The sequence below is a fragment of the Aquila chrysaetos genome, chromosome 6 (assembly GCF_900496995.4).
Source record: "Aquila chrysaetos chrysaetos chromosome 6, bAquChr1.4, whole genome shotgun sequence".
NCBI lineage: Eukaryota > Metazoa > Chordata > Aves > Accipitriformes > Accipitridae > Aquila > Aquila chrysaetos.
The window spans coordinates 33,751,427-33,776,549 of record NC_044009.1 but is presented as its reverse complement, the minus strand read 5'-3'; the positions used below and the strand labels follow the sequence as shown (position 1 = coordinate 33,776,549).

Below are 25,123 nucleotides of genomic sequence, written 5' to 3'. Positions count from 1 at the left end.
AGGGTTAACTGGGTTTAATCCCACCTGAATTATTTATTGTCTAGGTTTTAGTACATAATAAATTTTAGTACCTAATTTTGCAAGTCTCAAATACTGTGCCCTGGCTTCTGTAGTCTTTACTACAGTAAAGAGCAGTATATACCTAAAGAAAGATTTTTTACCAGGTGAAGAAGTAACTGTAAATGAGCCACATGATTATACCATAGTGGATTTGAGTCTTTACTTTCATAAAGATCACCACTAGAAGGGAAAAAAAATTAAAAAAAAAAAAAGTTAAAAAGCAAACAGCGTAACAAATACAAAAGCCTTCCCCCAGATTAAAAAAAAAAAAAAGGAAAAGGAAAGCAAACCACTTACTGTAGCAAAACTCTAGGAATAATAAGGAATACACACAGAGATTTTATTATGCAACACAAACGGGATTCTCTCTGTAGGTGCCAGAATTAAAACTTTCTGCAGATGGTTGTGCGGCTGAGGATCTGGCAGAGGAGGTTATTGGCATGCCCTCTAGAGGGTGGATGTCTGGCCAAGGAACTTTTCAGCAGCTACTAAAATACAGAGGAAGCTACCAGAACTAGAGCTGTCAGCAGTGCTTACTCTTTTCATTTTTTTTAAGCATATTTTATGTACTCAAAGACACTGTAAGTATTAATACAGCAAACCAAACCTCTAAAGGATTCCTGTCGAGTATAAATACATCCATAAACACAAGATATAATTGAAAAGTCTTCGCTTAATGAGATCATGGGTGCTTTGGCACAGTGCATAAAATGTAGATTTGAAATTTTAAGATGATATATCAATTCCCACAGTTGGGCTTTGGAATCAAAATAAAAAAAAATAAAATCTGTTCAGCATCAGTTCAGATTCAGGTTACTCTTACTCTAACATGGAGCCACACCCTACAAATAACAAAGATAAATTTTCTTATCACCCACCTGTATACTCATACAGTGTGGATCTTTTTAAAGACAAAAACATCTCAGGGTAAAACAAGGGTCAAATTTTGCATTGGCAGTAGGTAAAAAGCTCTAATATACCTAGTCAATCATACACTAGTTGAAACACAGCCCACAGAGCACTTAATAGCTCAGCCCAACAAGCATATTACCAAGTGGAATTTGGTGCACAAATGCAAATGGATGGATTTTTTTATTCTTAAACTGTACATAATTTTTTCCTTCTTATCTTACTACTGACAGCAAGTAAGTCTTATTACAGCTAACTAGGAAACAAACTTGCTTGCCTAAAATCCAGCATTGAACCACCCACAACACTTTAGAAACCGTACACTAGTAAATTATATTACAACATAAAAGAAATCCCTCCTGAAAGTAGTTATCCTATAAGAAACATGGATATACAAGGTTTTGCTTGTTTCAGTGCCTTTTTACCACATCATGAACATATTAACAGCTATCCAGTTGCAGTCTTTTGCTTAAAATATGTACAAAATACCCCAGTTTGATACTGGTTGGTATATACAGTAAAAGGAAACACCAGACAGAAAATAGTTATTTTCACCTCTAAAAGGATAGTTAAATGATAAATTAACATCATTAATGAAAACCTCATTATTGCAACTACACAATAGTATCGTGCCTATTCATACTTAATTTTCTTGTAGAAATTACATTATACAACACAGCATATAATCGGTTCTGATTGGGGGTAGGAGAGAACCAGTCGTTAACTATGACTAAAATGACCAGTTTTCCAGTGCAGTTGTCTTCTAATTAAATCTAAGTGTGGAGCACAGTCATTGAGATATGCTATAATGATTTGCTTGGAAGTATTTTTCTCTTTTGTTTTTTCCCCCTCTGCTTATCGGAATACCTTACACCTTTCAAAACTAGAGCAGGGGGGAAAAAAAAAAAAAAAAAGGCTTCTGGCAGATGTCATGCCAAGGCATGTATTACTCACCATCCTTCCACCCACATTCGGGAACGCAGCTCATCTATTTCTTAGCTCTTCCCACTAACAGGTACTAACTCAAAAGCTCAGAACTGCACCTCAACTGCTATTTCAAAAAGACAAGCTTCTGAATGACAAATAATACTACCATTTTATTAGCAGCAAAATAAATACAGTTGTAGTGCTCAATGCTGCGTCAAGCTACAAGTGATTCCCGTATTTACTGTTAGCTGTTAGGGATTACACTCAAACCCGGTTCTGCTCCCAAACAGCTTCCAGCTGAGCATCCAAAAATGCCAGTACTGTACCCACTAGCAGATATCCAGAGAGCCTGGCACCCCAGGAGCATATTAAGTGGGCACAAGTTTCTCCTCAGTTTATGGTTAGTATTTTCTATAAGATCAGACTTAGAGAAGAAATAACTTATTATATCAGAGTCTCTTATCTTTACAATGAAAGACTGCAGGTCACCTGGTAAAGGACACAACAGATATTAAAGTGATTATAGCCTTGATATTAGTCAGAAAGTAGAATTGCATGTGTGTTGGAAGAGTTGTCAGTAAGACCATGCAGAACGGCACTTTCTGTGTTTTAGAAGTGCAGTGTTTCTACATTTACTATATTTCAAATACAAAAGAGTTTCACAGTGGCAGGGTAAGACCAAGAGGCTGGGAACTGGGGGGGAGGGCGGGGGCTGGGGGACACAGGTAGGCTGAGAGTGGGGGGCATGGAATGGCTTTGAAAGGCCAGGAAGGAGAGCTTCTATTGCTCTGCAATGGGTTTATATCAGCCAGGCTTAAATAATGGTATTGCAAATTGAGGCCCAGGGGAATTTGGAGCATACAAGCGAGCTTTTGTTCGCCAAACCCCAAAAGGTATGTAGCAGATTTGGGGGTTTGTTTCCATTTAAATGGCATATGTATTTCTAAACCATAAGTTAAACTATTTTGCTCCATTTATTATACAGCCTTGCTGATCCAGTACCCTTTAGGAAAAATGTTTTTCCTAGCCAACATAGTGACAACTCTTTAAAGTAACAATTATCTGTTACTGTACTTAGCACTTTCATTTACTTCCCTTCAGAACTTTTGAACAAGGAAGAAAGCAACAAATCTAATCCAATAAACCTCATAAGGGAAAAAAAAAAAAAAAAAGGAAAAAAAAAAGATGGGGGCTGGGGGGAAGCAACAGAGAGAAAGAAGAGCATGGCTAGAAGTCATTTGAAGGGATGCAAGCTTTCCAGTGTAAACACAGAAGCTAATTAGTATGTTGTGATTTTAAAACATATTCTGTTATCAGAAAGCAAAATAGAATTCTGTGCTAAAAAAAATAATCTTCTGAAGTCTTTAAAGCAGGTGGACAAAAACATAGGCACATACAAACATACGCCTCTACTCCCCCTTCCCCACACACATGCACAGATACAAAATTGGGTTAGTCCTCCGTAAATAGGCTTAGCTCCTGTAAATATATCTCAGGATTTTAGGTGTACTTTTTCACACTGTAAGATTTCTACACAAAACCAGTTTAATCTAACTCCCTCTGATTATTATTAGAAACTCATTATTTGAGGACATCTATCTTTACAGTAACTATGCACCATTAAGGAGCACAATGCCCATAATTGTTTAAAAAAGCCATGGTGGGGGAGGGAGAAGGGAGAAGAAGATCAGGAGGAGGGAGAAGGTAACTAAGGGAGATTTTGCAATTAGAACAGCATAATCTACTCTGCATTTTGCTCCTTAGAACATTTACACAGTAACAAACTGAGTTTAAAGTTTCTTCCATCCAAAATCACAAATGAGTCATTCATTATACCTTTACGTAACACACGTATTTTTGTGCTGATTAATTTAAAATGTGTTCTCACAACCACCACGAAAAATCAAAAGCCCTATTTACTCTATCATACAGCATTAATACCTCAAGAGGGAGATTGAAGCATTTGAGAAGTACAAATAAAGCTAATGCCTACCATTTTCTGGGGAAATTCTTTATAACATCCATCACCTGGCTTCTAAGATTTGTTGCACACCTGCATATCCAAAGTCAATACAAATTGCAGGACTCAGTGCCTCTGATAACTGAGCACCCAAAAGTGGAAACCTGAATTGCCCTTGCTGAGAGGCAATGCTATTCGTGATGTTATCTCAGCCACAGAGCCTTCAAGCTCAAACTGCAGCTGTTGTAGCAGCTCTGAAACAGAACAGTAACTTTAGCCAAAACTGACTTGCTTGTCATGAATGAAAGCAACAAGTTCTACTATCTCAAAACAGCTGACATCTTGGGGGGGCGGGAAGAGAAGTGTGTTTGCTAATTACTCAATAACAAAACATCTTTCTTTAATTAGTGGTGAAAATTATTACTTCAAATGAATACTAGTGTCAGTTTGTCTGTTATTCTGTACCATATGGATAATCTGCTTGGTGGTGGAAGAAATAGCACATTACAACTCTTTGAACATTTCTAACTAGTGAAAACTTTAAAAATGTCATTCATTAAGGTACTGATTATTCACAGTCTCTACAAGCACATGATAAAATATTTTACCTACATCTAACTTTAAAATAGAAATTTGAAAAAGCTTGAAACAAAGGCTTCTCAAACTTAACTATGTGTCTCAACAAAGACGTTCTCTGCATATTAAGGTGTGCCTTTGATACAACTGTCGCATTGACAAATGCTAGGGGCCAAATAACGAGAAGTGCTTCATACCCCTCGTTATACAGGATTTACTGACTTTCAGCTTCAGCTTTCTACCAACACTACCATTACTCTGAATAACAGATTAAATTTCTCAATAGGGCTACCATGGTATCAGCTAAATTAATGTTACCACTAAAGTTTTTAAACTGAAAGCGGAAAAATACACCACTGTTGTAGCATAAAGAATGCCTACACAGGACAGGAGTATGAAATGAAACAAAATGAATGAAAGTCAAAGAACAAAATGAAAATCAATGGTTAAAAAAGGTTGCCGCATGAACAGTTTCCAAAATATATTTATTTCAGCATTTATGGAAGGCAAAGAGTAAGACATAAAGAATTATTAGAAACTCTATAAAGACAGGATAAATTACTATCTTTAAAATAGAATATCTGCCTATTTATAGTATGTTCAATACAGCACCAGCATAGATATCTAGTTAATATTAAGCTGCGGATCTAACACTAGTAAACACAAAAAACACTTAATTCTGTAAATTAAGTTTTTGTAAATTAAATTTTGTAAATTTAAGTGTACGTTCAGCTGAAGAGTTAGCAAATTAAGTCTCCTTCCATATTAAAAATAACTGAATCTTGCTAGTTTAAACCCAGCAATTTTCTGACTGAATAGGGATACCCAGTTCACAAATTATCACAGGTGACTTTAAGACCGTATTACGTCCATTAAAAAAACCCCCACACTATTTTATATTTGAATTTCTCAATTTTAATCATGCAGATGACCTATCACTTAAGTTTAAAGATCTTCAGCAAACTCCATATGTATTTTAAACAAAACAATTCTATAGAGTGCAAGAAAGGATTCATAAAAACATATTGTCCAAATTGAGTCTGCATACAGCAACACTGCACTATTCTTTTAGAGCTGCAAGAGGAAACAGAATTGTGTTCATATACCAAGAGTGTATTTCTACAACACTGTATATAGTGATGTGGCCCACAAATACCAACAACAAGGGACTGAAAATAGGATCAATTCTTTTCCTTCTCAGAAACAATCTTGTAAGCATCTGAGTTCCCAAAGACATAAAAGAATAGTTACTTTTCTGAGATCTTTTGATATCGCTCTTCATGGTGGAGCTATCCATGAGTGATGGGAAAGATCTCTTTTGAAAGTAAATGGTGCACCTTCAAGTGTGTTCAGGTACATCTTTGCTGTTCTTTTCAATGTTTCTCAAGTTTTACTTGAAAAAGATGCTCGATTTTTTAAAATTTGGTTTAGGTATCACAATGGGATACCTTCTATCAGTCAGTCCTTGCAAACCTTATTCTTCCAGCATAGAATCTAGCTGTTTCTTTCTCTGTGTCAACACAGGAGGCTGAAGTAATCAGATAGGTCTAAAGAAGACAGAGGATGTTAACCTGCACTTTCTCAGAATCTGTGATGAGTAAGTTCATACTTTCAACATGACCACACTGAGCCATAACGTATATAAATAGCTACTTTTCATCTACAAGCACAGCTATCACAGAAGTTTGTATAGCAGGGCTATCAGTTCATAACATTTTAAATGTCAGTATTGATACTATTGTCAGGGTTTAATAATTTCTGCATATAACTTTATCATTCCCATCCACCCTCTGCTGTCATTCAGTAATATAAAGTAATTGTTGCCTCTTCCCCCCACCATGTCTCCAGAAGAAATGTACACACAGTAACATCTGTTGTACTGTCTAGGAATATCTTTGCAGCAGTACAGTTCTCATAGTTTTATTAAGTGATAATTCAAGCTCACTGTATAAATGCTTTTTTATTAATGACTTGCTTGTATGCTAGAATGGAGGAGACAGAAGGGGAAAAAACTCTCAGAGGAAAATAGGGATGTTACTTCCAACATATTAAAAGGCAAACAGCAGTTGTTCTAAATCAGGGAAAAAAAAAAAACAAAAAACAAATCCTTGAATGAGAGCATGAAGATACATTCCTGCCACAAACCCCCGTAACCCACCAAGTCCAACCCCTTCTCCCATCTCCTCTCAATATTCATTTTCAAATTCCATTCAGATTAACAGGAGTTACACAAACATGCATCAATGTGTCCCTTAAGTATTTTATCCCACTGAAGACGAGAAACAAAAAGTTTAATTATGACCCATACCGGAGAATCATTCATTCAGACCTTGCTTAATTAGATGTGAGACAGCTATCTTAGATCATGAAGTTTGACCACAGTATGCTCTTACTGCTAGAGTATTAATGCAAATAAGATACAGATTACTGAAACCAATTTATCATCACCAATCTATAACCAGCTTGACACACGCACACTTTCAAAAATACCACACAAAATACATTGTGGCATACATCTTCATACATTAAGCAATTCATATACAGAAAATGAACCATGTGCTTTACAAGGAGTACATTACACATTAAAAGTAGAATATGAAAGGGTTACAAACAGATAACAAAAAGTCTAAGCAGTACATGATTTCAAGGAATCTGGAGCAAAAATGGACTTGCATCACTAAAGTTTGCTATCACATCAAAATAATCTCAGCATTTTTGTCCACATCACTTTCAGGATATTTGAAATTTAACTAACAACATACTAGCAGTAGCTGCACTATACTTTAAAAGAACTGAGAAAATAGTTTCTCAGTAACAGTTAAATAATATGACTGGTAATTGCTATTTCAGTGTTTCATGGCACATCAGACTTCACACTAGTAGACTATTATAAAAAAAAAAATTTAAAAAAAATCAACCAGTAACATGATAGTCATCTGTGGTTGCATTATTTTTGATTATAGCTGAGACAGATGAAACTTTTTTCCATATGCAGAAAAACAGTTTAAAGAACAAAGTTTTATTCCATTGTTTAAATATAATAATGCATGGCTGTTCTTTCTATTGTACAAATACAATAGCCATTGCAGTAAGGAGTGTTGCTTATATGATTAAATAGATAGTTCAGTATTATGATATGTTTGACAGGTACCATTACTAGCACTATAGGAACAGACATACAATATTGTTATTACCATACTGTGTGTGCCGATACCTCATAGCAATGTAACTCAGCAAAAGGGAAGCATAGACACCGCATTTTCATCACAGCAGATGTCTCTGTATACTCTTAATCAGCGGTGCTTTCTGCAGATTACACTTTCCAGTATTCTCCCCATTCTCAAACTGACCTGTCAAAGCCCGATTCCCCCCCCCCCCCCAGTTTCTCATGACTTTGGTAACCAAGATTGACCAACTATTTCTCTTTCCATTTTACCCTCACTTGTCACACAGCGAGACCAACATCAACAGGTATTTAGAAGCAATAGTAGTGAAGTCCACTTGTATTTAGTAGGTTGCTGCAAATACAAATTATCTTCTAAGAAACATAATACATATACATGCATTCTCTTTAACATGCTGATCAGAGGGGTGGCAGGTACAATTATTAAAGGACTGAACGCCTTAGATTTCCTTTGACCTCCATTACAGTCTAGGACTCTGTGTTCCTTGAAGGATAAGATTGTATTTGTTGAACCTATGGTAACATATTGCAAGTGGATTTTCTCTGTTCTTCTGTATTAGCTATCATCAAGCAACACAGTTTCATTAAGGGAGATGTATATGTTGTTTTGAGATTCAGAGATTTTTCTTTTTTTTTTTTTTTAAGAAAAAGGAAAAATTGAATGATCTTAAGGAATTTTCTTTATGCTCGCATTTCTCACACACTCTATAAAAATATCATTGACATAGGGTGAAAAGGTCGCATGGCTCACAGAAATGGAGCCAAGTACTCCAGTAAGGTTTTTCACCTGGAAAATATCCCTATAACTAATTCTATGTATGGGAAATTTTTTATTATTATTTTAGCAATAAAAAAAAAAGTCCAGGCCTTTTCCCAGCCTAGAGTTCCCTGAAGTGATCTTTCCCATACGGAAGATAAGTTTTCACTTAGAGGATAGCATCTCTAGCAGCAAGGGTTTAATACTTTGCAACAATATCAAGGATACGCAATCCTGAATTTACAGCTCTTCAAATTACTTTTATAGCTATACTGTTCATTTTGGATGAGATGCTTATCTAAAATTCCATATATTTTGGTAGCCATAATATCTGATTTAAAACAGCTTCCAATAAGCCAAAGAGAGGTACTAAAAAAAGAAAAAGCCACAAAAAAAAAAAAAAAAAAAAAAAGCCACAGTGGGCGAGATTCTGGCAGCTGTAAATTACTGTAGCTCTTTAAAGCTAAATTATTTTACACCAGCTAAGGATTGGGTCCAATAAGCACAATTCCACTTCAAAGTTGATTTTTTTTCCACCTGCATAGTGCTTTGCTTCTCATCTGCTCTCTTAATAACACATGAGAATTTCTAATTAGTTTATCCCAAATTCTTTTTACAGTTATTTTTATGCCTTTTCTTATCACTGACTCAGGAGGAAAAAAAAGTGCTGATTGATCAATTAATCAACCTTTATTGTACAATATTCCTCAATACTTCAGAAATGTCTGCAGAACAATTTTCTCCAATCATAAGATCAATGAATCAATGTAAAACCCCAGTAATTAAATTTATCAACTTGGTATCAATACAGCTAGCACTTTATGAAAGTATTATGTGAAGTTTGTTCTCTTAAGGGATATATTGATTGAGGGCAAAGAGCCAAATATTTCTATTATTAGATCTGGGAATGCTAGATCAAAACTCAGTCTGTTATAAACAACATACAAATGTTTCATATACATAGATCTCATGCTGATTCTGTACCAGTAAACCCACTCCTAACAAGCAGATAAGCCTATTAATTGATGATTAAGACTACAGGAAGATCAGTCATTATATTCAATGCTTCTTGTATGCATTCATTGAACAAATCTATTGACAGAAACTGTACAGAATCATTTTCGTCTAGGAATTATATTTTAAAAAAGGAGGAGAGCATCTAAAACAAAAGCAGATTTCAAACCTTGTTCATGCAGCATAAAATAGCCTTAATTAATTAAATTTTGAAACTAAAGCTTTGCAGTTTGAAAGAGATTATCACATGTCTCTCCATCATATATAGTAGTTATTAATTGAAAGGCGAACAATAAAGCCTAAAGATGACATCTGAGAAGAGCCATATTAAAAACCAAAACAAGGAAACAAAAACACCACCCAAGTATTTTACAGTTTAATTTTTAAAGGGCTATGATACAAAGTATTCTGGAATATATTTTCACTTGCTATCGCTTACTACATATGCGTAAGCAAGTAGGGCGCAAAAGTTCATGAAGTGCCATTTTATCAATTATAAGAAAAATAGTAGAATTTTTATATCAACAACAAAAAAAAAAAAAACACAAAGAATTTTTGGCTCTGCTTAAACAAAAAAAAAGTCTTAAAGAACAGCTAATGACATAAGACTGTAATATTTTCCCATGAACTGTATGATGAAGATATCAATAACAATACAATCTTCATATTTCTAAAATACCGCTAGAATAAGAGAAGCAAACATCCCTGTGCTTTCACAGAAGTTGCAAGAAATAAAAACAATTTGATCGAATACTGAAGGTATCTTATTATGAAGGGGGGGAAATAACGACAAAAAACCCAAACCCACCAGATTCACGTAGGAGTCACATCCTGTTACAAACATCAAACAACAATGAGCCTTTATTACCATGCTATGATTCCTTCATTTCAAACATGATTAATTAGCAAGTATAACACTCACCAAAACTCCCACCACGCTGCTGTTTGCTGCCTATTTGCAAATGGGTCTCTATCAAGTATCCATAAGCTGTATTAGTCTCATTTATGACACTGAAGAAAAGAAGTCAAAGCGTCCTGCTTTAAGGAAGGTTTCGCTCATATCTTAACCAAAAAGAAAAGAAAAGAAAAAGAAAAAGAAAAAGAAAACAAAAACTCAACAACAAACAGACACCAAAACCATCTTTTGTCGAAGGGTTTCCTTGAAAATCCAAACACAAACTTCATGCAAAATAAAAACTTTTCTAAAAAGTTGCTAATCAATTCAAATGGTTGAAAATAAGTAGAGAGAAAAAATCAGTTTAGACTTTGTTTTGGTCTTTTTTTTTTTTTACTTGAAACCTCAACTTTATATTCCATTTGAAATACACTGCTGCTGTTGAGAATGAAAGTGTGGTTCATATATCAAAAATGGAAATAAAAAGAGGATGAGAAGGGGAAGGCACACTTAACCGACTCTTAACGTGTTTTAAGCTGTGCAAACAGATATCTTCAAATGTACCTTACTTGCAATAAACATTACTTTGGCAGCAAAAGAAACTTTGCTTCATGGGGAGGAGTGGTGGAAACTGAGATTACAAATACAGAAGAAGAAACAAGACTGAGATGAGAGCAAAAAAAGCTGAAACTGCCTTCTCGAGCTGAACTCTATAAATACCATCACAAAAACAACAGAAAAAGGTTCAATTTGGAAGCAACAGATGTATTCCTAAGCAAGAAAACATCCCTGATGAAATAATACATGGACATACAGAGAGGATCTTTAAAAGTATGAAGAGATGCCTGTATGGCAAAGCTGAAGTTTCAATGTGAAAATAAAAATTAGGCAGAAGATGCGATACCTCCTTGGTTTACCAGCTCTGTATCACAGATACTTGATGATTTTGTCACGCCCAGAGCAGAGTCATTTTTAAGTGCAAATCGGTCCTACTCTCTCCAGCTTTTTCAATTTTATAAATTTGGGATCAAAAACATCAAAGCACCTTCCACTTCGGACCTAACTTTTAGAGGATCAATGTGACAAGGCACTGCTTGATAGATGTTTCTCGTGATAAACGACTTGTTCAAAAGAGACATTGTAGCTTTCATTTCCTGACCACAACACACTTTTAATTTGCAACAGCAGAGCTGCTCGAGTGTGACTAGTTCCCACTTTCCAGCCTTTCAGGATTGTGGCACTGTCAGGCCACATACATGGGCAAAACAAAAACTCATAAAGGGGTGCATCTGCAACAAAAATTGTAGCAAAAGTTTTCCTCAAGCAGAAACCTGATTACATTTGATTTCTCCCAACAGTGGGCTTTTAAACCCCCCTCCCAACCACCTCCAGTCTCTTAACATTTTAGGGAAGGGGGGGGGAAGAAAAGAGAAATCATATTTGGAAATATATACTTAAGTGCCGTAGAATATATATAGCTGCCTAATAGTATCGTGTTTATTATACATATATATATATTACTGCTACAATAATTATTATTATTATCTAGGAATCGCATTTAACAGTCCAAACCATCCACACCATCCAATTTCAGCTCTCAGCATACTGTCCGATTCCCGATTTAAAATTTATAAATGTAATATCCTCCTCATCACAAGCAGCAGTCCAATCTGCTCTGAATATATATTACAGCTTTAACATCACAGAGGGAAATCTCCCATCTGGCAATCACATTCGCTCCAACAGCTCTAGGAAAAAAAAAAAAAAAAAAAAAAAAAATGTTCCGCTCTCGCTTGCTCGCTCTCCTCCTTAAAACATTTCTCAGGGCAAATTATGTGCATCTAAAATAAACAGTCGCCTTATTGATCACTTCAAAGTCAACAAGTTCTAACTGCAAAATGCAATCACATCGTTCCATCATATAGCACCCAGGACATGTTTAGCAATATAGTCACCTACAGCACCAAAATAGGAGTGTACATTGTGCAACTGCTCTCTCAATTTCTTTCTTGCATTCAGGTATGTTATTATGAGAGATCATTAGCCACACACGCCAGACCTCCCCCTTATCCCAAACACACACACACACACGCACACACACGCACACACACACTCGCTCTCTCTCCCAGGGTCTCTCTCCATCCTTATTTGTTGCTACCACACGCAATTAAAAGTGAACGTACCCCCTTTTTGGTTGCACAAAACAGACTAATAGTCACTTCTGTTATTAGTTCCTTAGCCTTAATTGCATACCTAGAGGTGCATCTACTGCACCACAAGGAGACCTATTGAAATTCCCCATGCTCCATTTTATCTGACTTTTTTGGAGGAGGGGGCGGTGTGGGGGGCTGGAGAGTGACCGTTAAAATGAAGCCAGTTTCAGCACCTGATTATTTCATTCTGTTACACATTGAGAACAGAGCAGTGGGAACCAGACACTTGTAAACTGAGCATAAATTACTACTTATTAAACAGTATTAAACATTTGGCCACAACAGTAATTTTGTTTGTTTACATGCAAAACATTCCCCCACCCCACATCAGTTAAAACCTCCAGCAGATGATTACGCCGAAAGTAAGAGAGGGAAAAGCAGCTGGAGTTCAAATGAATACTCAAAAATTATTAGTTTGCAAAAGGAAAAGATGCATTTTAGGCATGTATGTACGAGTATGTAGACATATAGGTGTATATATTCATTGCTACGCATTTTCCCCTTCTCCAGTCACCAAGTTTTACTAATTTACATACCATTGGAGTTCAGTGGTGTATATAGTGCACAGCTAGTAACATGCAACTTTAGGTTTTACAACCAAGATCAATACAATGGACAAAACTAATGCTATAATCGAAGCAGAAATGATAAACAAATGATAGCAAGAGAAAAAAAATGCTTATCTATACACAAGTGAAAATATACTATTAAACATTAGGTATTTATTACAAAATATTTGCATGCAGAGTCCTCAGTGCGTTATCATGCTATTTAAATTTGTCTTTGCTATTTAGATGCAAAGGAAGTAGATCCCAAAACGGACATACCATAAACACTGGTGCTACTGATCATTTCTTGCTGGCAGCACAAAAAGCTGAATTGGATTTTTCACAAGCAGGAATTCCAAAGGTTGCTTTTCATTAAAGCCACTTTTCCTCTCAGCTATCAAATGTCACTGCCTTGAAACGTGGGCCCTTTCGTCAGGTATTCATTTAACCTACATGCATATAATTAAGTGGGAAAGCAACATCAACAAAAAGGGGATCTCAGATCACAAGAGAAGAAAGAAAGGGGAAAAAAAAGCACATGACCAGGAATGCAAGTCCATGTCAATTTCACTCACTCCCATTGAAACTAACAAGAGCTCCAGGGAGGATAGTAATAGGATCAGTGGATTGTATATACCATTAAATTATACATCTTTCTCTCCCTTCCGAGCCAACAATACGCCCACCACGCTGTACCCCCTCCAAGATGATGTGCTTACATTTTACTGCAACAGCTTCTCTGACATATTCGTGCCCCCCCCCAAGCCAAGACACAGCAATTTAAACCTAACTTTTGTTTTGCGAGATTCTTATTTGCACTTATTTGCTCAGAAGTTAGTTGCCTCAAAGTCCAGCCCCGCGTTACCTGCAGTTTATTATTTTCAATGCAACTTAAAAATAAATCCAATTAGGAGGAGGAGGAGGTGGGGAGGGAGCTTGCAATCGCGAACTCTTAATCTGCCTACTATTGTTGGCAATGATCAAGGAGGAAAAACCCATGCACTGCGATTGTATATCTCTACTTTCCAGACTACGATTAGGAAAGCAGACCGGAGTGTTTAGTATCAGAAAGCGCCTGCAAATTAGACAAAATATTTAGGGCACGAGCAGGCGATTAAAAAAATACGCGGCTGTCTCGGAAAGCTTTAAGATTTAATAAAATTTAAAACGATGGTAGGAAGACTGGGGGGGGGGGGGGGGGAAGATCCGCTTACCTGGAGATTTGGTACAAGAACCCGATAGGTTAGAGTAGCATCGATCCGATGTGTTTGCTGATGAATGGGGGCTCGGGTTAAGTGAAGGTGCCTATGATTTGAAATCATTCCAAGTTTTTGAAGGGAAGACTGACTGCAGCCTCTGCCATGTTGGAATTTCAAACCCAAAACAGCTGCTTTGCAAGGAGCCAGCATGCCAGCAGCTGGACGCCTGCGCAGAGCGCCGCCGAGCCAAATTCAAATCACTTTCACGCGAAGAGCCAAAGATCAGTTTTCAAAGGGGGAGCGGCGCGGGGGGCGGGGGCGCTCCGCGGCCCTGCGCGCCGGGGCTGCCGCTTCCCGCGGGGGACGGCGGGGCGCCCGCGCCGCGGCCCCGCTCTCGCTCCTCGGGGCGGCGGGACGGGGAGAGCGGGCTCCCTCCGCGGCGGCGGCGGCGGCGGGGCTCCCCCCCGGGCGCGGCAGCGCTCCGCGGCAGCGGGGCGGGGGGAGGGCCGGGGCCTAGCGGCGGCCCGCGCCCGCGGGGCAGGCGGCCAGGGAGCCGGCGGCGGAGGTTCCCCCGGCCGCCGCCGCCGCGGCCGCCGCGGCCGCCCCGCGCCTCCCCGCCTGGGGCCGGGGGTGGCGTCCCGGCTCGGCCAGCGGCGGCCTGCGCGGCTGCCCTCGCCGGCCCGCTTCTGCGCCGCGTCCCCGGGCGGCCGGTGTCGGGGCTCGCTGGCCGCCGCCGCCTCCCGCCTGAGGAAAATGGCCGGGGTGGAAGTGCCCCGCGCGCCGGCGGGCTCGGCCCGGCCCGGCCCGGCCCGGGCGGCGGCCGGCGCCGCGCAGACGTGCCCCGTCCCCGCGCTGCTCCCGGGGAGCCCCAGCAGCTGCCCGCCGGAGCCCGGCTGCTAGCAGCCGCGGCGAGGCATTCCCGGTAGCCGGCAATGGCTGAGGGGCCCCGGCAGCCACACCTCCCTCTACCCGCACTTCCCCAGCCCCGGCTCGGCGGGGGATGGCAGGGAGCCAGCTACCCCGGCCCACAGCTGCCGGGGACTCCCCTTGCATAAGAGGGATTCCCCGGGGGGCTGTTAGACGGGCTTTACAGCCTCTTTATGCCGGCAGGGAAGGCATAAAGTGGCTACACAGCACAAATTGGGCCCTCCCTCTCGCACATCGGTTACGCTGCCTCTCGCACACGGGTCTTTCTCCGGCGCGACCGACCCGCCGTGCCCGGTGCTCACGGGCACCCTGCGCCCTCCACACCATCCCTGCGCACGTCTACGCGCCCACCTCCCTGCTACCGCGGCCGTGGAAAGGTGAGCGAGGGCTTCCCGCGAGACGGATCTACGTTCCTGGCTTTACACCTGATGGGACTATCGGAGCATTTTTACCTTCTCTTCAAACGTGGAAGAAGCCACGCTGTCCGGATGCCGTTCCTGGGCTCTGGCTTAGGGTCCTCCTGGAGCAGTTTCACTTCCTCTCTGCCTCATCCTGCTGAGGAGTTAAGGATGGCTTGGGAGGGTTGTTTGTCCGTCCTGGATGTGGAAGAGACGGATTAAATTTTCTTAGTAAAAAAGGGAGATGCAGTGGGAATATGGGCTCTGGAGGAGGCAGAGGAGACCAGTCCCAGGGGATTAGCATCCGGAGGAGTGGGAATGGGCTGGTTTCCTTGCTGCTTTCCTTTTCAGTAACCTAGCAGGCCTAAATAAAACCCAGAAGTAGTTGCCAGCAGAAGCTGCTGTCAGCCAGTCCCTATCCTGCCAGGTAGTGGAAAAGAGAGGACAGGAGGGCCTGACTGATGTGGTCCATGAAGTCACTCAGTCAATCCAAAATTACCTTCACCAGATGAAGACTCTTTTGGGTGGCCTGAGCCCCCCAGGTGACAAAGCTGTGCCTAGAGATTGGAAATAAAAGGACAGAGCAAAACGGCTAGACAAACTCCTGCTTATTAAGGATATGGAAGGTGTCCCTAGCTTGCTTGGACAGCTAGAGATAAGGCTAGCACTGCTACACAAGGAGAGCACTGCTGGTGGAATAACGAGGTGGTCTGAAGCAAGGAGCTGGTTCTAGAGCAGATACAGCTTACACTAGCAAAACTGCTTTTGCTTCCCTTTATGTCCCAACTAAAACAAAACATACACGTGAAAACACAGTTTAACTGAATGTTGGGATATAGAGAGCTATTTTTAGAACTCACAACATAGCTATAGCAACAGAAGTCTATAGAAATCGCTTTTAGACAGCCACCCAGATCAGCCAGCAGACAAGAAGCCCCACCACAACACCCGCTGCCTCCTAGTCTGCAGTGTGCTCTTCTGGCACCTTTTCCCTGCCCTCAGCATCGGGTGGCTATAAGCAATGGGCCCATAGCCTGGATCAGCCCATTACCTGTGCGGATAGCCACCCGTCGTCCCTTCCACAAGAGCTCGTGGGTATTAAGTGGCAGCTTGGCATTAACACAAGCAAACATCTGTTCCAAATGGAGGTAACACGTCAGTAGCCTCTGGTGTTCACTAATTTTACCAATTTGACTAATACGTATAGTTATACATATTATACTTGATAGTCTCTGACACTGAAATCTGCAACACAGCATATTGCCTCTGCTAGTTTTGCCAGCACTGAGCACTGAAAATAAGAAGTCATGGTCCCAACGTCATGAGGTTGGTCTAAAAGTCATATCATTAAACATAAAAATTATTGGGTTTGTCCTTGCTATTTTATACATCTGGATTCCTTTTTCCTCTTTTTCTTTTTTTTTTTTCCCAAAACCATGGCACTATGTGCTTTTTATCTCAAGTGAAAGATTAGTTTCTTGCACAATTATAGAGCTCCATGACTCGTAGCTGTAGGAAAACAATGGCAACTACCATAAGGCATTATTAGACGAGCACCAGCGCTTTTGAAATTTTCTGACCAGTGAAGAATATATTTATCAATCTTAGTATTGCATTAACCTCAGTATTTTTATTTTATATACCTATATTTTTCTTCCATTCAGGCTTCTCATGCCGCATTAAAACAGCCTGAGTTGAAACAGTAGCCATGCGGTATATGTTTGTATGGGTCGACATTCATCTCTGTGCAGAAGGTCAGCATAAGGCTTATGTACAATATTAAGTCCTTATTTCGAGGTCTGAATTAGGCTGAAGTGAAGGCCTTGTTCAGCTCATCTGTACATGGATGAATTCCACTCTTTGTTTAAAATGCCACCAAACAGTCCTGATCCGTTTGAATGGGAAATTCTCAGAGACTTTCAAACTGGGAATGTTACTTTGAGCCTATTTCAATATCTAGGTGAAACGTTCACAATGAAATTCAAAACCACATGAAACTTGCCTGGTTTCGGGTTTTGTTACAAACTTCAAACTCAGACCAGGCTCCTTGAAAGGTTCACAGACCTTTTCGGCAAATCTAGATTAATAACATTTAAACCATTTGAATTGTGAAAACAAAAGAAACCAAAATCCCAGAAAAAAAAGAACAAGAACATCTAACTATGCTGCTGCATCAGTTCTCCCAGGGATGGTGATGTGACGCATGCGGACTTTGTAGTTACTACTTAGTATATCTAGTAAAGGTTTTTAAGAACTATAATAAAAACAACAGTGTTCTGTGAAATATTCTGTAGTGCCTTTACATTAATTACATGGATTTCACTTGTAAATGAGAGCAAGTTTTCAAAGTGGCAGACAATGCCGGAGTCCTTTTAATGCTGACAGTTTGGCAGCATCTGTGCTCCCCTTGTGTGCTGGCAGTGCAGACCTCCAGGGCAGGGCCCCCTGCCTGCCTTCCTCCCTCTGTGCTGGGCAATCCCTTCAGTCTCCCACTCTCAGACCTCCCATGGGGCAACCGCAGCCTGCTAGGATGTGCTGCAATGAACGGCCTGCAAGTGCTCTTTTTTGGAGTTGTGGTCATTGGTGAATACATACACTATTTTCTTCCTTTGTTAGGAGCACAACCTGTTTAAGAGCTCAGGCAACTCATATTAGGTATTCATACCACCTGGACCCCCACTGAGCAGCTGAGGTGGCTCCAGATCCCATGTGCTGGGACATTTCCAGAATGTGTGTGGCAGGACACACCTTCATAGGCCTCCCTTAACAGGTGGGAAATGCTACCTCTTCTCTCTCTGACTAGAGTGGTCAGTCACAGAAACCTCAGCCTCTTTAGCTAAGGGTTCACTTACTGCCTCTTAGGACCACCTTTTTGTGCCTCAGCATGAGTACAATGGCTGCCTCAGCTTGCTGGAGCTGAGACTCCAAGAGGCAATGACAGCTGTGTGGGCCTTAAAGTATTGATAAATACAGATCAGAAGTAATTGTTTCTTACTTGCATACAGGCAACTAACATTTAGTTGAATTAATGCCCTAAACAAGCCCCGTAGCAAACAATGGGACAACGGTCAAACACAGAGGGGGAATGCATTCCAAATATTAATGTGACATATTGCTTCCAGGTTCTTCCCAGGAGACTGCAAGGGATGAAATCTTCCCTTCAAGCCATACTGCTGTTCTGCACAGTTTGACTGAAGCTTCAAATATGTCCAAGCCCTAGGTCAGTAACTAAGCCAGGAACACATAGTGTCTTCCTGGACTGCTTTAGCACACAGCATGCTGGCTTAGGTACTGGGCAGTACCTAACATCACAAAACATCACTTGACCATAGGCCGTATTTAATGTAATTCCTGACTGTGTCAGAAAGAAAAACTTTATATAGGGTACATCTGTCCATAGAGGCACTTTTTGCATCTTTTCTGTGATGATCTAAAAACTGATAACTTTTACAACTTGTAACCACTTTGGGTTAGATTCTGGGGTTTTGAAGAGATAGCGTTTCCAATACACTTGTTCTTGTTTGTTCGTTTCCACTTCTGTGGAATGGGGACTGGGCTGCCTTGATTTCAGTGAGATTTCTAGCCAAACCCTTTATTGGTCATTCTCTACAATCTTCATGAATATTTGATGCTTTTGGCATCAAAAAACTATTGGTCTCTCAAGTCACTTCCATTTTCCATTTTAGTCCTAGAGGAGAAATTGTTCACAATATCCAACAAAAACATTCATTTAGCAAGTGCCCTGCATAACAGAACAATATATAGATGTTTGTCACATAAACATCTGACAAGACCTATGCCTTCTGGCATTTCTTGAATTTTGAGTGCTTAATATTTTTACTTTGGTAGCAAATGCATTTTTAATACAATTTCTCCATTTTTTTAAAAGCAAACTTTAATACAGAAAGTCCCTCTTGGGGAACTGCAGGAAGGAGTTGAATGTTTTTAGTGGTTTTGTTCTCCATCTTCTTTTATTTTTCACTGTGTTGTTAATTAACTGGGCAAGAACCACACTAATCCCTGTCATTTGCCTTAACAAATACATTAATAACTTGTTCTCCTCATTTAAAATAGCCTTTCCCCATTTGAATTAGAGGAGGATGAGGTGCCCACATGAGGCCAGTAGGATTCAGAGACATGTGACAGTGACAATGGAATACCAAGGCACAGGAATGACAGTTGCAAACACATTATTTCTCTTTTTCCTGTCTCTAACTCCTTTTTTTCCCTTACAAGTACTATCTTTGCCTTGGTGCCAGCATCTTTCTCATTCCCTCCCTAGTTCCATATCTCAATTGCAATCCTTCCCATTTGCCCCCCTATCTAGTACCAGTCTCACTCCTAAGTCCTTGTCCTAAACCATCATCACATTTTATGACCTTTGACTTGTGCCTTTTTCCTGTGCCTGAACACATTTTCCTTTGTGGTTTTTTTCCCCTTCCTTGATGGTTTCCCTTTTCTGAACTCCGGTCAAGCTGCTTCTTATTCCATGTTGTCCCGTGATTTGCAGGAAGAAGGCTGAGAACATCTGATACACACCTTTATTCTCCTTGTATTTAGCACCACTGGTAATTGAAAAGAGAAACCTGAGAGCAAGTCCTGCTTAGATCTGCAAACCCCAGAAAAGAATACATCCACTGCAGATAGAATCTTTGAAGAAGCTGGTAAATGAAATATGCAAACAGTTTTACAGAGGATCAGATTTCTCCAGACTGAGGAAGACCTTCATAGGCTGGTGAAAGAGGAATATCCCTTCCCAAGCTCTGAGTCCCATTACAAGCAAGTAGTCAACAAAATATTTCAAAAATTTCTTAACATGAGCAAAACAGATTTTCCCTCAGTGCATTCTGAGAAACAGGTGACCATATTTGCTGAAAGTTTTGAAAAAATAGCCCAAGGCAGATATTTGGCATGAAAATTGCTGCCCACTGGTTTATGTTTGACAAAGTTACAAGCAACTGGAAAAAGGTTCTTGCAATGAAACCTTGACTATAAGTATCTCACTATAAGAGTCTACAATTAATGATTACCAATAACAAAAATGTGTTTTACTTAATGCTTAATACTTAATGACTTAATTCAGTCAGTGTCTAGAATGAAAAAATCACTTTATTTTGGAGGGGGAGTGGAATGGTGAAAATTGAAATTTTTTTTCATAAGTGTTTTTTCCAAGCACTTTGTATGCTCTTCTCAGAAACATGTTGTATCTCATCTCCAAATGCACATTATAAAATCTCTCATTTATCCTACAAATGAATGGAATTAACTTTGGAATCAAAGGAAAGAAAACATTTAGCAGAACACTGGAATTGCTCAAAATTGCACATACGCACAGAAAAGAAGTTTACCTAATAGATTACATGCTATAGGAGCTGCTTGTCTGATAAAATACCCACAGGGCTTTATCTGCTGTTGCTTTAGGAGCAGACTTTTACCCGCTTTTTCTCTTTTGATGAGTAAAAGTTCCTTTACTCTTAGACAAATATCTTTCTCTAAGTAAAGCTCCTACACCATGTTATTGATCTTCATAGAAGAAAATTCTTTTTATAGTAAAATTAAGACAATGTTTATGACTCTTATTGTTTTAAATGTTGTCTTCAGAGTTGATGTGGGTGTATTTTAGTCATGAAACAACATTATCAATCTATCTATGCAGTCATCTCTAAAGCTTTTCATTCTCTAAAGCTTTTCAAACAAGCAAAACATTTTTAACTATTCTTGCTAGGGATTCATCTTTAGGGCTGTCATGTTTATGAGCCTTAATCAAATATCCAAAATAAAATACCTTTCCAACATGCAAAAGCACCAACATATCAGACAAGTATACCTTACATTTTTGAAGAAGAAAAGACTATTCAGACTTCAAACATCTCTATTCAGATAATCTGAGCAACACAACTGTTCTACATATGACGTTCCTCCATTGCAAGAAATATATTGTCTCACTTAGGAGACAAAATTAATACAGTTGGATTTGGTGCTATTAATGAGAGCATCCTTCCCAACTCCCTGTAATGTAATAACTAAATCTTGCTAACTTGTACTTCTTCTAACTTCCTTAGAAAGCTCAAATTTGCTAAATGCACAGCATTGGCTGCAATCAACAAGGCACTTAAGTATGTGCTTAATTTTGTGCACACGAGTAATCACATTACAGTAAATGGACTTGAACGCTCAAAGTTAAGCACACACTTAAGTGCTTTGCTGGATCAGGGCCAGAGCATGACAACTTGCAGGTCATTCTTACTGCACAGTAAGAGATCACAAACCTTAAATATCCCATAGAAACCTCCCCACTTCAAATCAACAGTACCAAAGGCAAGGACAAAAATACAGTAATAAGTAGCTGCTGCATTCTTTTCTTCTGTTACAAGTCACTAAACTGGCAGCAGTACTTACGATATAGCAAATTACCAATACAATAAATTCTCTTAATAAGTATCCATAAAATTACAATTTATTTTAAAGATCATCGTTTGTAATTCTATTCTCATAAGACCATTAGACACATGGGTCTTTTTAATTTTAAAAGACCTGCTAATAGTTCTCACAAAAGAATTTATTCAAGACCTTGACCTTAAATTGATACAATTGCACAACTTAATCAGAATTAAACATGAGTCAAAGTACCGTACAACGTTATCATGGGGGTCAACATAGCCCTTCAGCAGCCATGCAGAGGATGCCATTAGTACCACAACCTTGGCTATCTAGGATTCTGATTCTGAGGATCTAATACTCTGAATTAAATGTTTTTATTAAATGTTTTCTGTCAGTTATTATGCCAATGAGGCAGGGAGGGGGATTGTTGATGACGTTTCTTTCCATGTAACTGAAAGAACCAAAAAATAGTCTAAGAACCTTTTAAATTCAGTCACAGGTTTTCAATCTAAAATGAAACTTTATACCCACTGTGCTACACAATTCATTATATAATTTTCTGGCTAAATGGACATGGTTCAACACTTCTCCAGGACCCATTTCTCTCTTCAATAATATGAAATGAATATTTTTTTAGGATCGGAAGCTACATTTTAGATCTAAATTTGCCTGACTGTTGACACTATTCAGATATAGGGAGCTTCTATATTTTTCCAACACATAAGTTTCTTCACAAAAATTAGCAGGGTGAAACAGCAAGGATGCACTGCCAAGTCTGGTTTTCTACCTATCTACAATGTAGTTTTCACACTTTCCATGACTGTGAATGTTTTTCTTTCTCTATCTTTGGGGTTTTTTTAAAATTTTAATTATGAAGAACTGAAAAATCATTCTCTATACTAAGAGTGTTTGTGTTGGGGGAGGCCATCAAGGAACCAAAAGCACAGTCCAAGCCAATTCTGATCTCATTTACAGGGCTGAAAATCTGGAATTAATCCATTGAGTTTAACAGACATGTTCTGGGCTTACATAGATGAGATCTTACATTTATAAGTGCAATCAGTGTTTTCCCTCTGACATTCACATGGCTCAAACCAGAAACATTTCCTGAATAAAAAAAAGGCCAAATCATCCAGTTGGGAAGATTGGCATAATTCCATTGGAGTCAATGGAGCTCTAGTAATTTACATTAGCTGATGATCCAGACAAAAGTATATAAAACTTTTCAGAGCAGGCTTCTTTCATTTAAAACCGCATTATGTTAGGTGCACTGTTGATGCTCAGAATTAATGTGCAAGTTGTTAATCTCGCTAGACCTGGATTTAAAATTAGACAATGCAATAATTAGTTTGGCACTATCATTCTGCTACCTAGAGGGTAATAATGTAGGTCATAAAATACCAGTGATCAGCACAACTTTTCATACAAAACAAAGAATCTGTATTGGGAGGGAGGAGAGGAGGGAGGAGAGAAATTCAGAAATTGGTTGTTACCAGAGTCCAAACTGGGCTGTGAGGTACTGTACCACCTCACAAGATGCTGTGTTGCATATGTCTACTTATGTTTCTCAGCTCCCAAGTGTGCAGATGATTCTGTAGGGTATAATTGACTCAAAGAGCTACAAGCTCTCTTTCTGTACTATATTTATGTTGGATGTTCATTATTCTTCATGTCTTTATTTCTAAAAAATTAGGAAAATTATTTATTTTATATTATTTTCCTTTTTTTTTGCTTTTGTTTGAAATATAAGCATTATGCAGAACAAACAGTTTACAAACATACAGAAGTGCAACACTATAGTATATGTATCTTGATTCATTTTCTTGACAAATGACTACTGGCAACATCAATAATTCAAAGGGAGAAACAATGAAAATATAGACGAATTGCATTTTTATACTTCTTTCTGTCCTGTCAGTCATTCTTGCTAGGCTTTTATCTAAACATAAAGAAAATTAGGAAATCATCAAGTCTGAAAGCTATTCTTGATGAACACTTGCTTACATTTTGTGCTATTTAAATGGTCCGGATGCTTAAATATACACATTTTGAGGGTATCTCATACATATATCTCTATTAAGAAAACAATATTTTATTAGCTTTTATACAATCAGGCCGTGTTTGTGTAAGATACACAGCAGAGTTCAGTGAAGATAAGATGATAACATATATACAGGTGTGCATATGTCTGAAGTATCTCTCTGCCCCTTATACGTATACTACTGGAAAGTGCACATTCGATGTTATAGATGCATATATTCATAAATCATTTAAAGTTGTGCTTTTCATGTGATGTGAGGCACAGATACAAACTTGCTAATGATAATTATAGAACTGATGCTGATTTAGTCATTTCAAGAAAGCCATGGAGGCATAATTAGTGTCTGAATGGCCTCAATATTGCATTATTAGGAGGCTAGGGTGAAACTTGAAATGAGAACATCAAGGCTGATAAAAGAAAAGAAAACATGAAATACATACATAATTCATTCTGAGATATTATAAAGGTTTATAACCAGAAACAATAATTTGCAGAAAGCATCTCATGTACTGGAGCCAACTGCAATAATTTGGTCAACCTGTTTAAGATCAAATAGTATTCTTAGCTATTCTCAGTGGTATCTTTCTAATAAAGTAGCAGCAAACAGACACTGTTTGCTTCTGGTCACTTTTAAAGAATGTTCAGTTTATCAGTGGGGACTTTAATCTCAAGCTTCATAGAGTACAAAAAGAACATTGATCCTACTGTTTTGTCCTCTAGGCCACGAGGCATGCACATTTTTACATTCATTTGTCATAAAACAAAAAATACATTTTGCCCTTTGAAAATACCAAATGCCAGCTTTTAAACAAAATAATTTTCCATCACATTTTTCCCTTTCTTTTAACCTTTCCATCATTCTGCCCCCACCTTCCTTTTATCCCAGACTAATTTCCTCTCTCTGTTAATGTCTTTCTTCCATTTTAAGTACTAGTAAGAAATTTGCAGAATTTCTTGGTTTGGACCTTCGCCAAACTAGCCACTGTTTAATGATTTGACATGGTAGTTTGAATTAATCAGAATTCTTCACAATTGTCTTTCTAATTTCCCTCTAGATATGTTACAGAATATACAAACAATACCTTTTTACCCAAGTTAGACAAAGGAATGTGATCCAAGAAGTTCGACAAAACC

General features: G+C 38.9%; 1 protein-coding gene across 4 annotated transcripts in view; it reads right to left on the bottom strand.

Annotated features, from left to right (window-relative positions):
- FIGN (fidgetin, microtubule severing factor) overlaps positions 1 to 14,628 on the bottom strand; it is a 105,790-nt gene extending 91,162 nt beyond the window's left edge. The window contains exons 1-3 of one of the 4 annotated variants that reach the window (XR_003924007.1): positions 14,258 to 14,365; positions 13,323 to 13,492; positions 9,751 to 10,449 (exon numbers count right to left, since the gene is read on the bottom strand). Coding sequence is in view for 2 of the 4 variants with exons in the window: in XM_030018664.1 (XP_029874524.1) it covers positions 14,258 to 14,452 (195 nt within the window). In the remaining 2 variants the exon portion in view is untranslated. Of the gene's footprint in view, positions 1 to 9,750; positions 10,450 to 13,322; positions 13,493 to 14,257 lie in introns of those variants that run through there. The other 3 variants (XM_030018665.1, XM_030018664.1, XM_030018666.1) reach the window with 3 other exon arrangements.
- Positions 14,629 to 25,123: the final 10,495 nt, after the last annotated feature.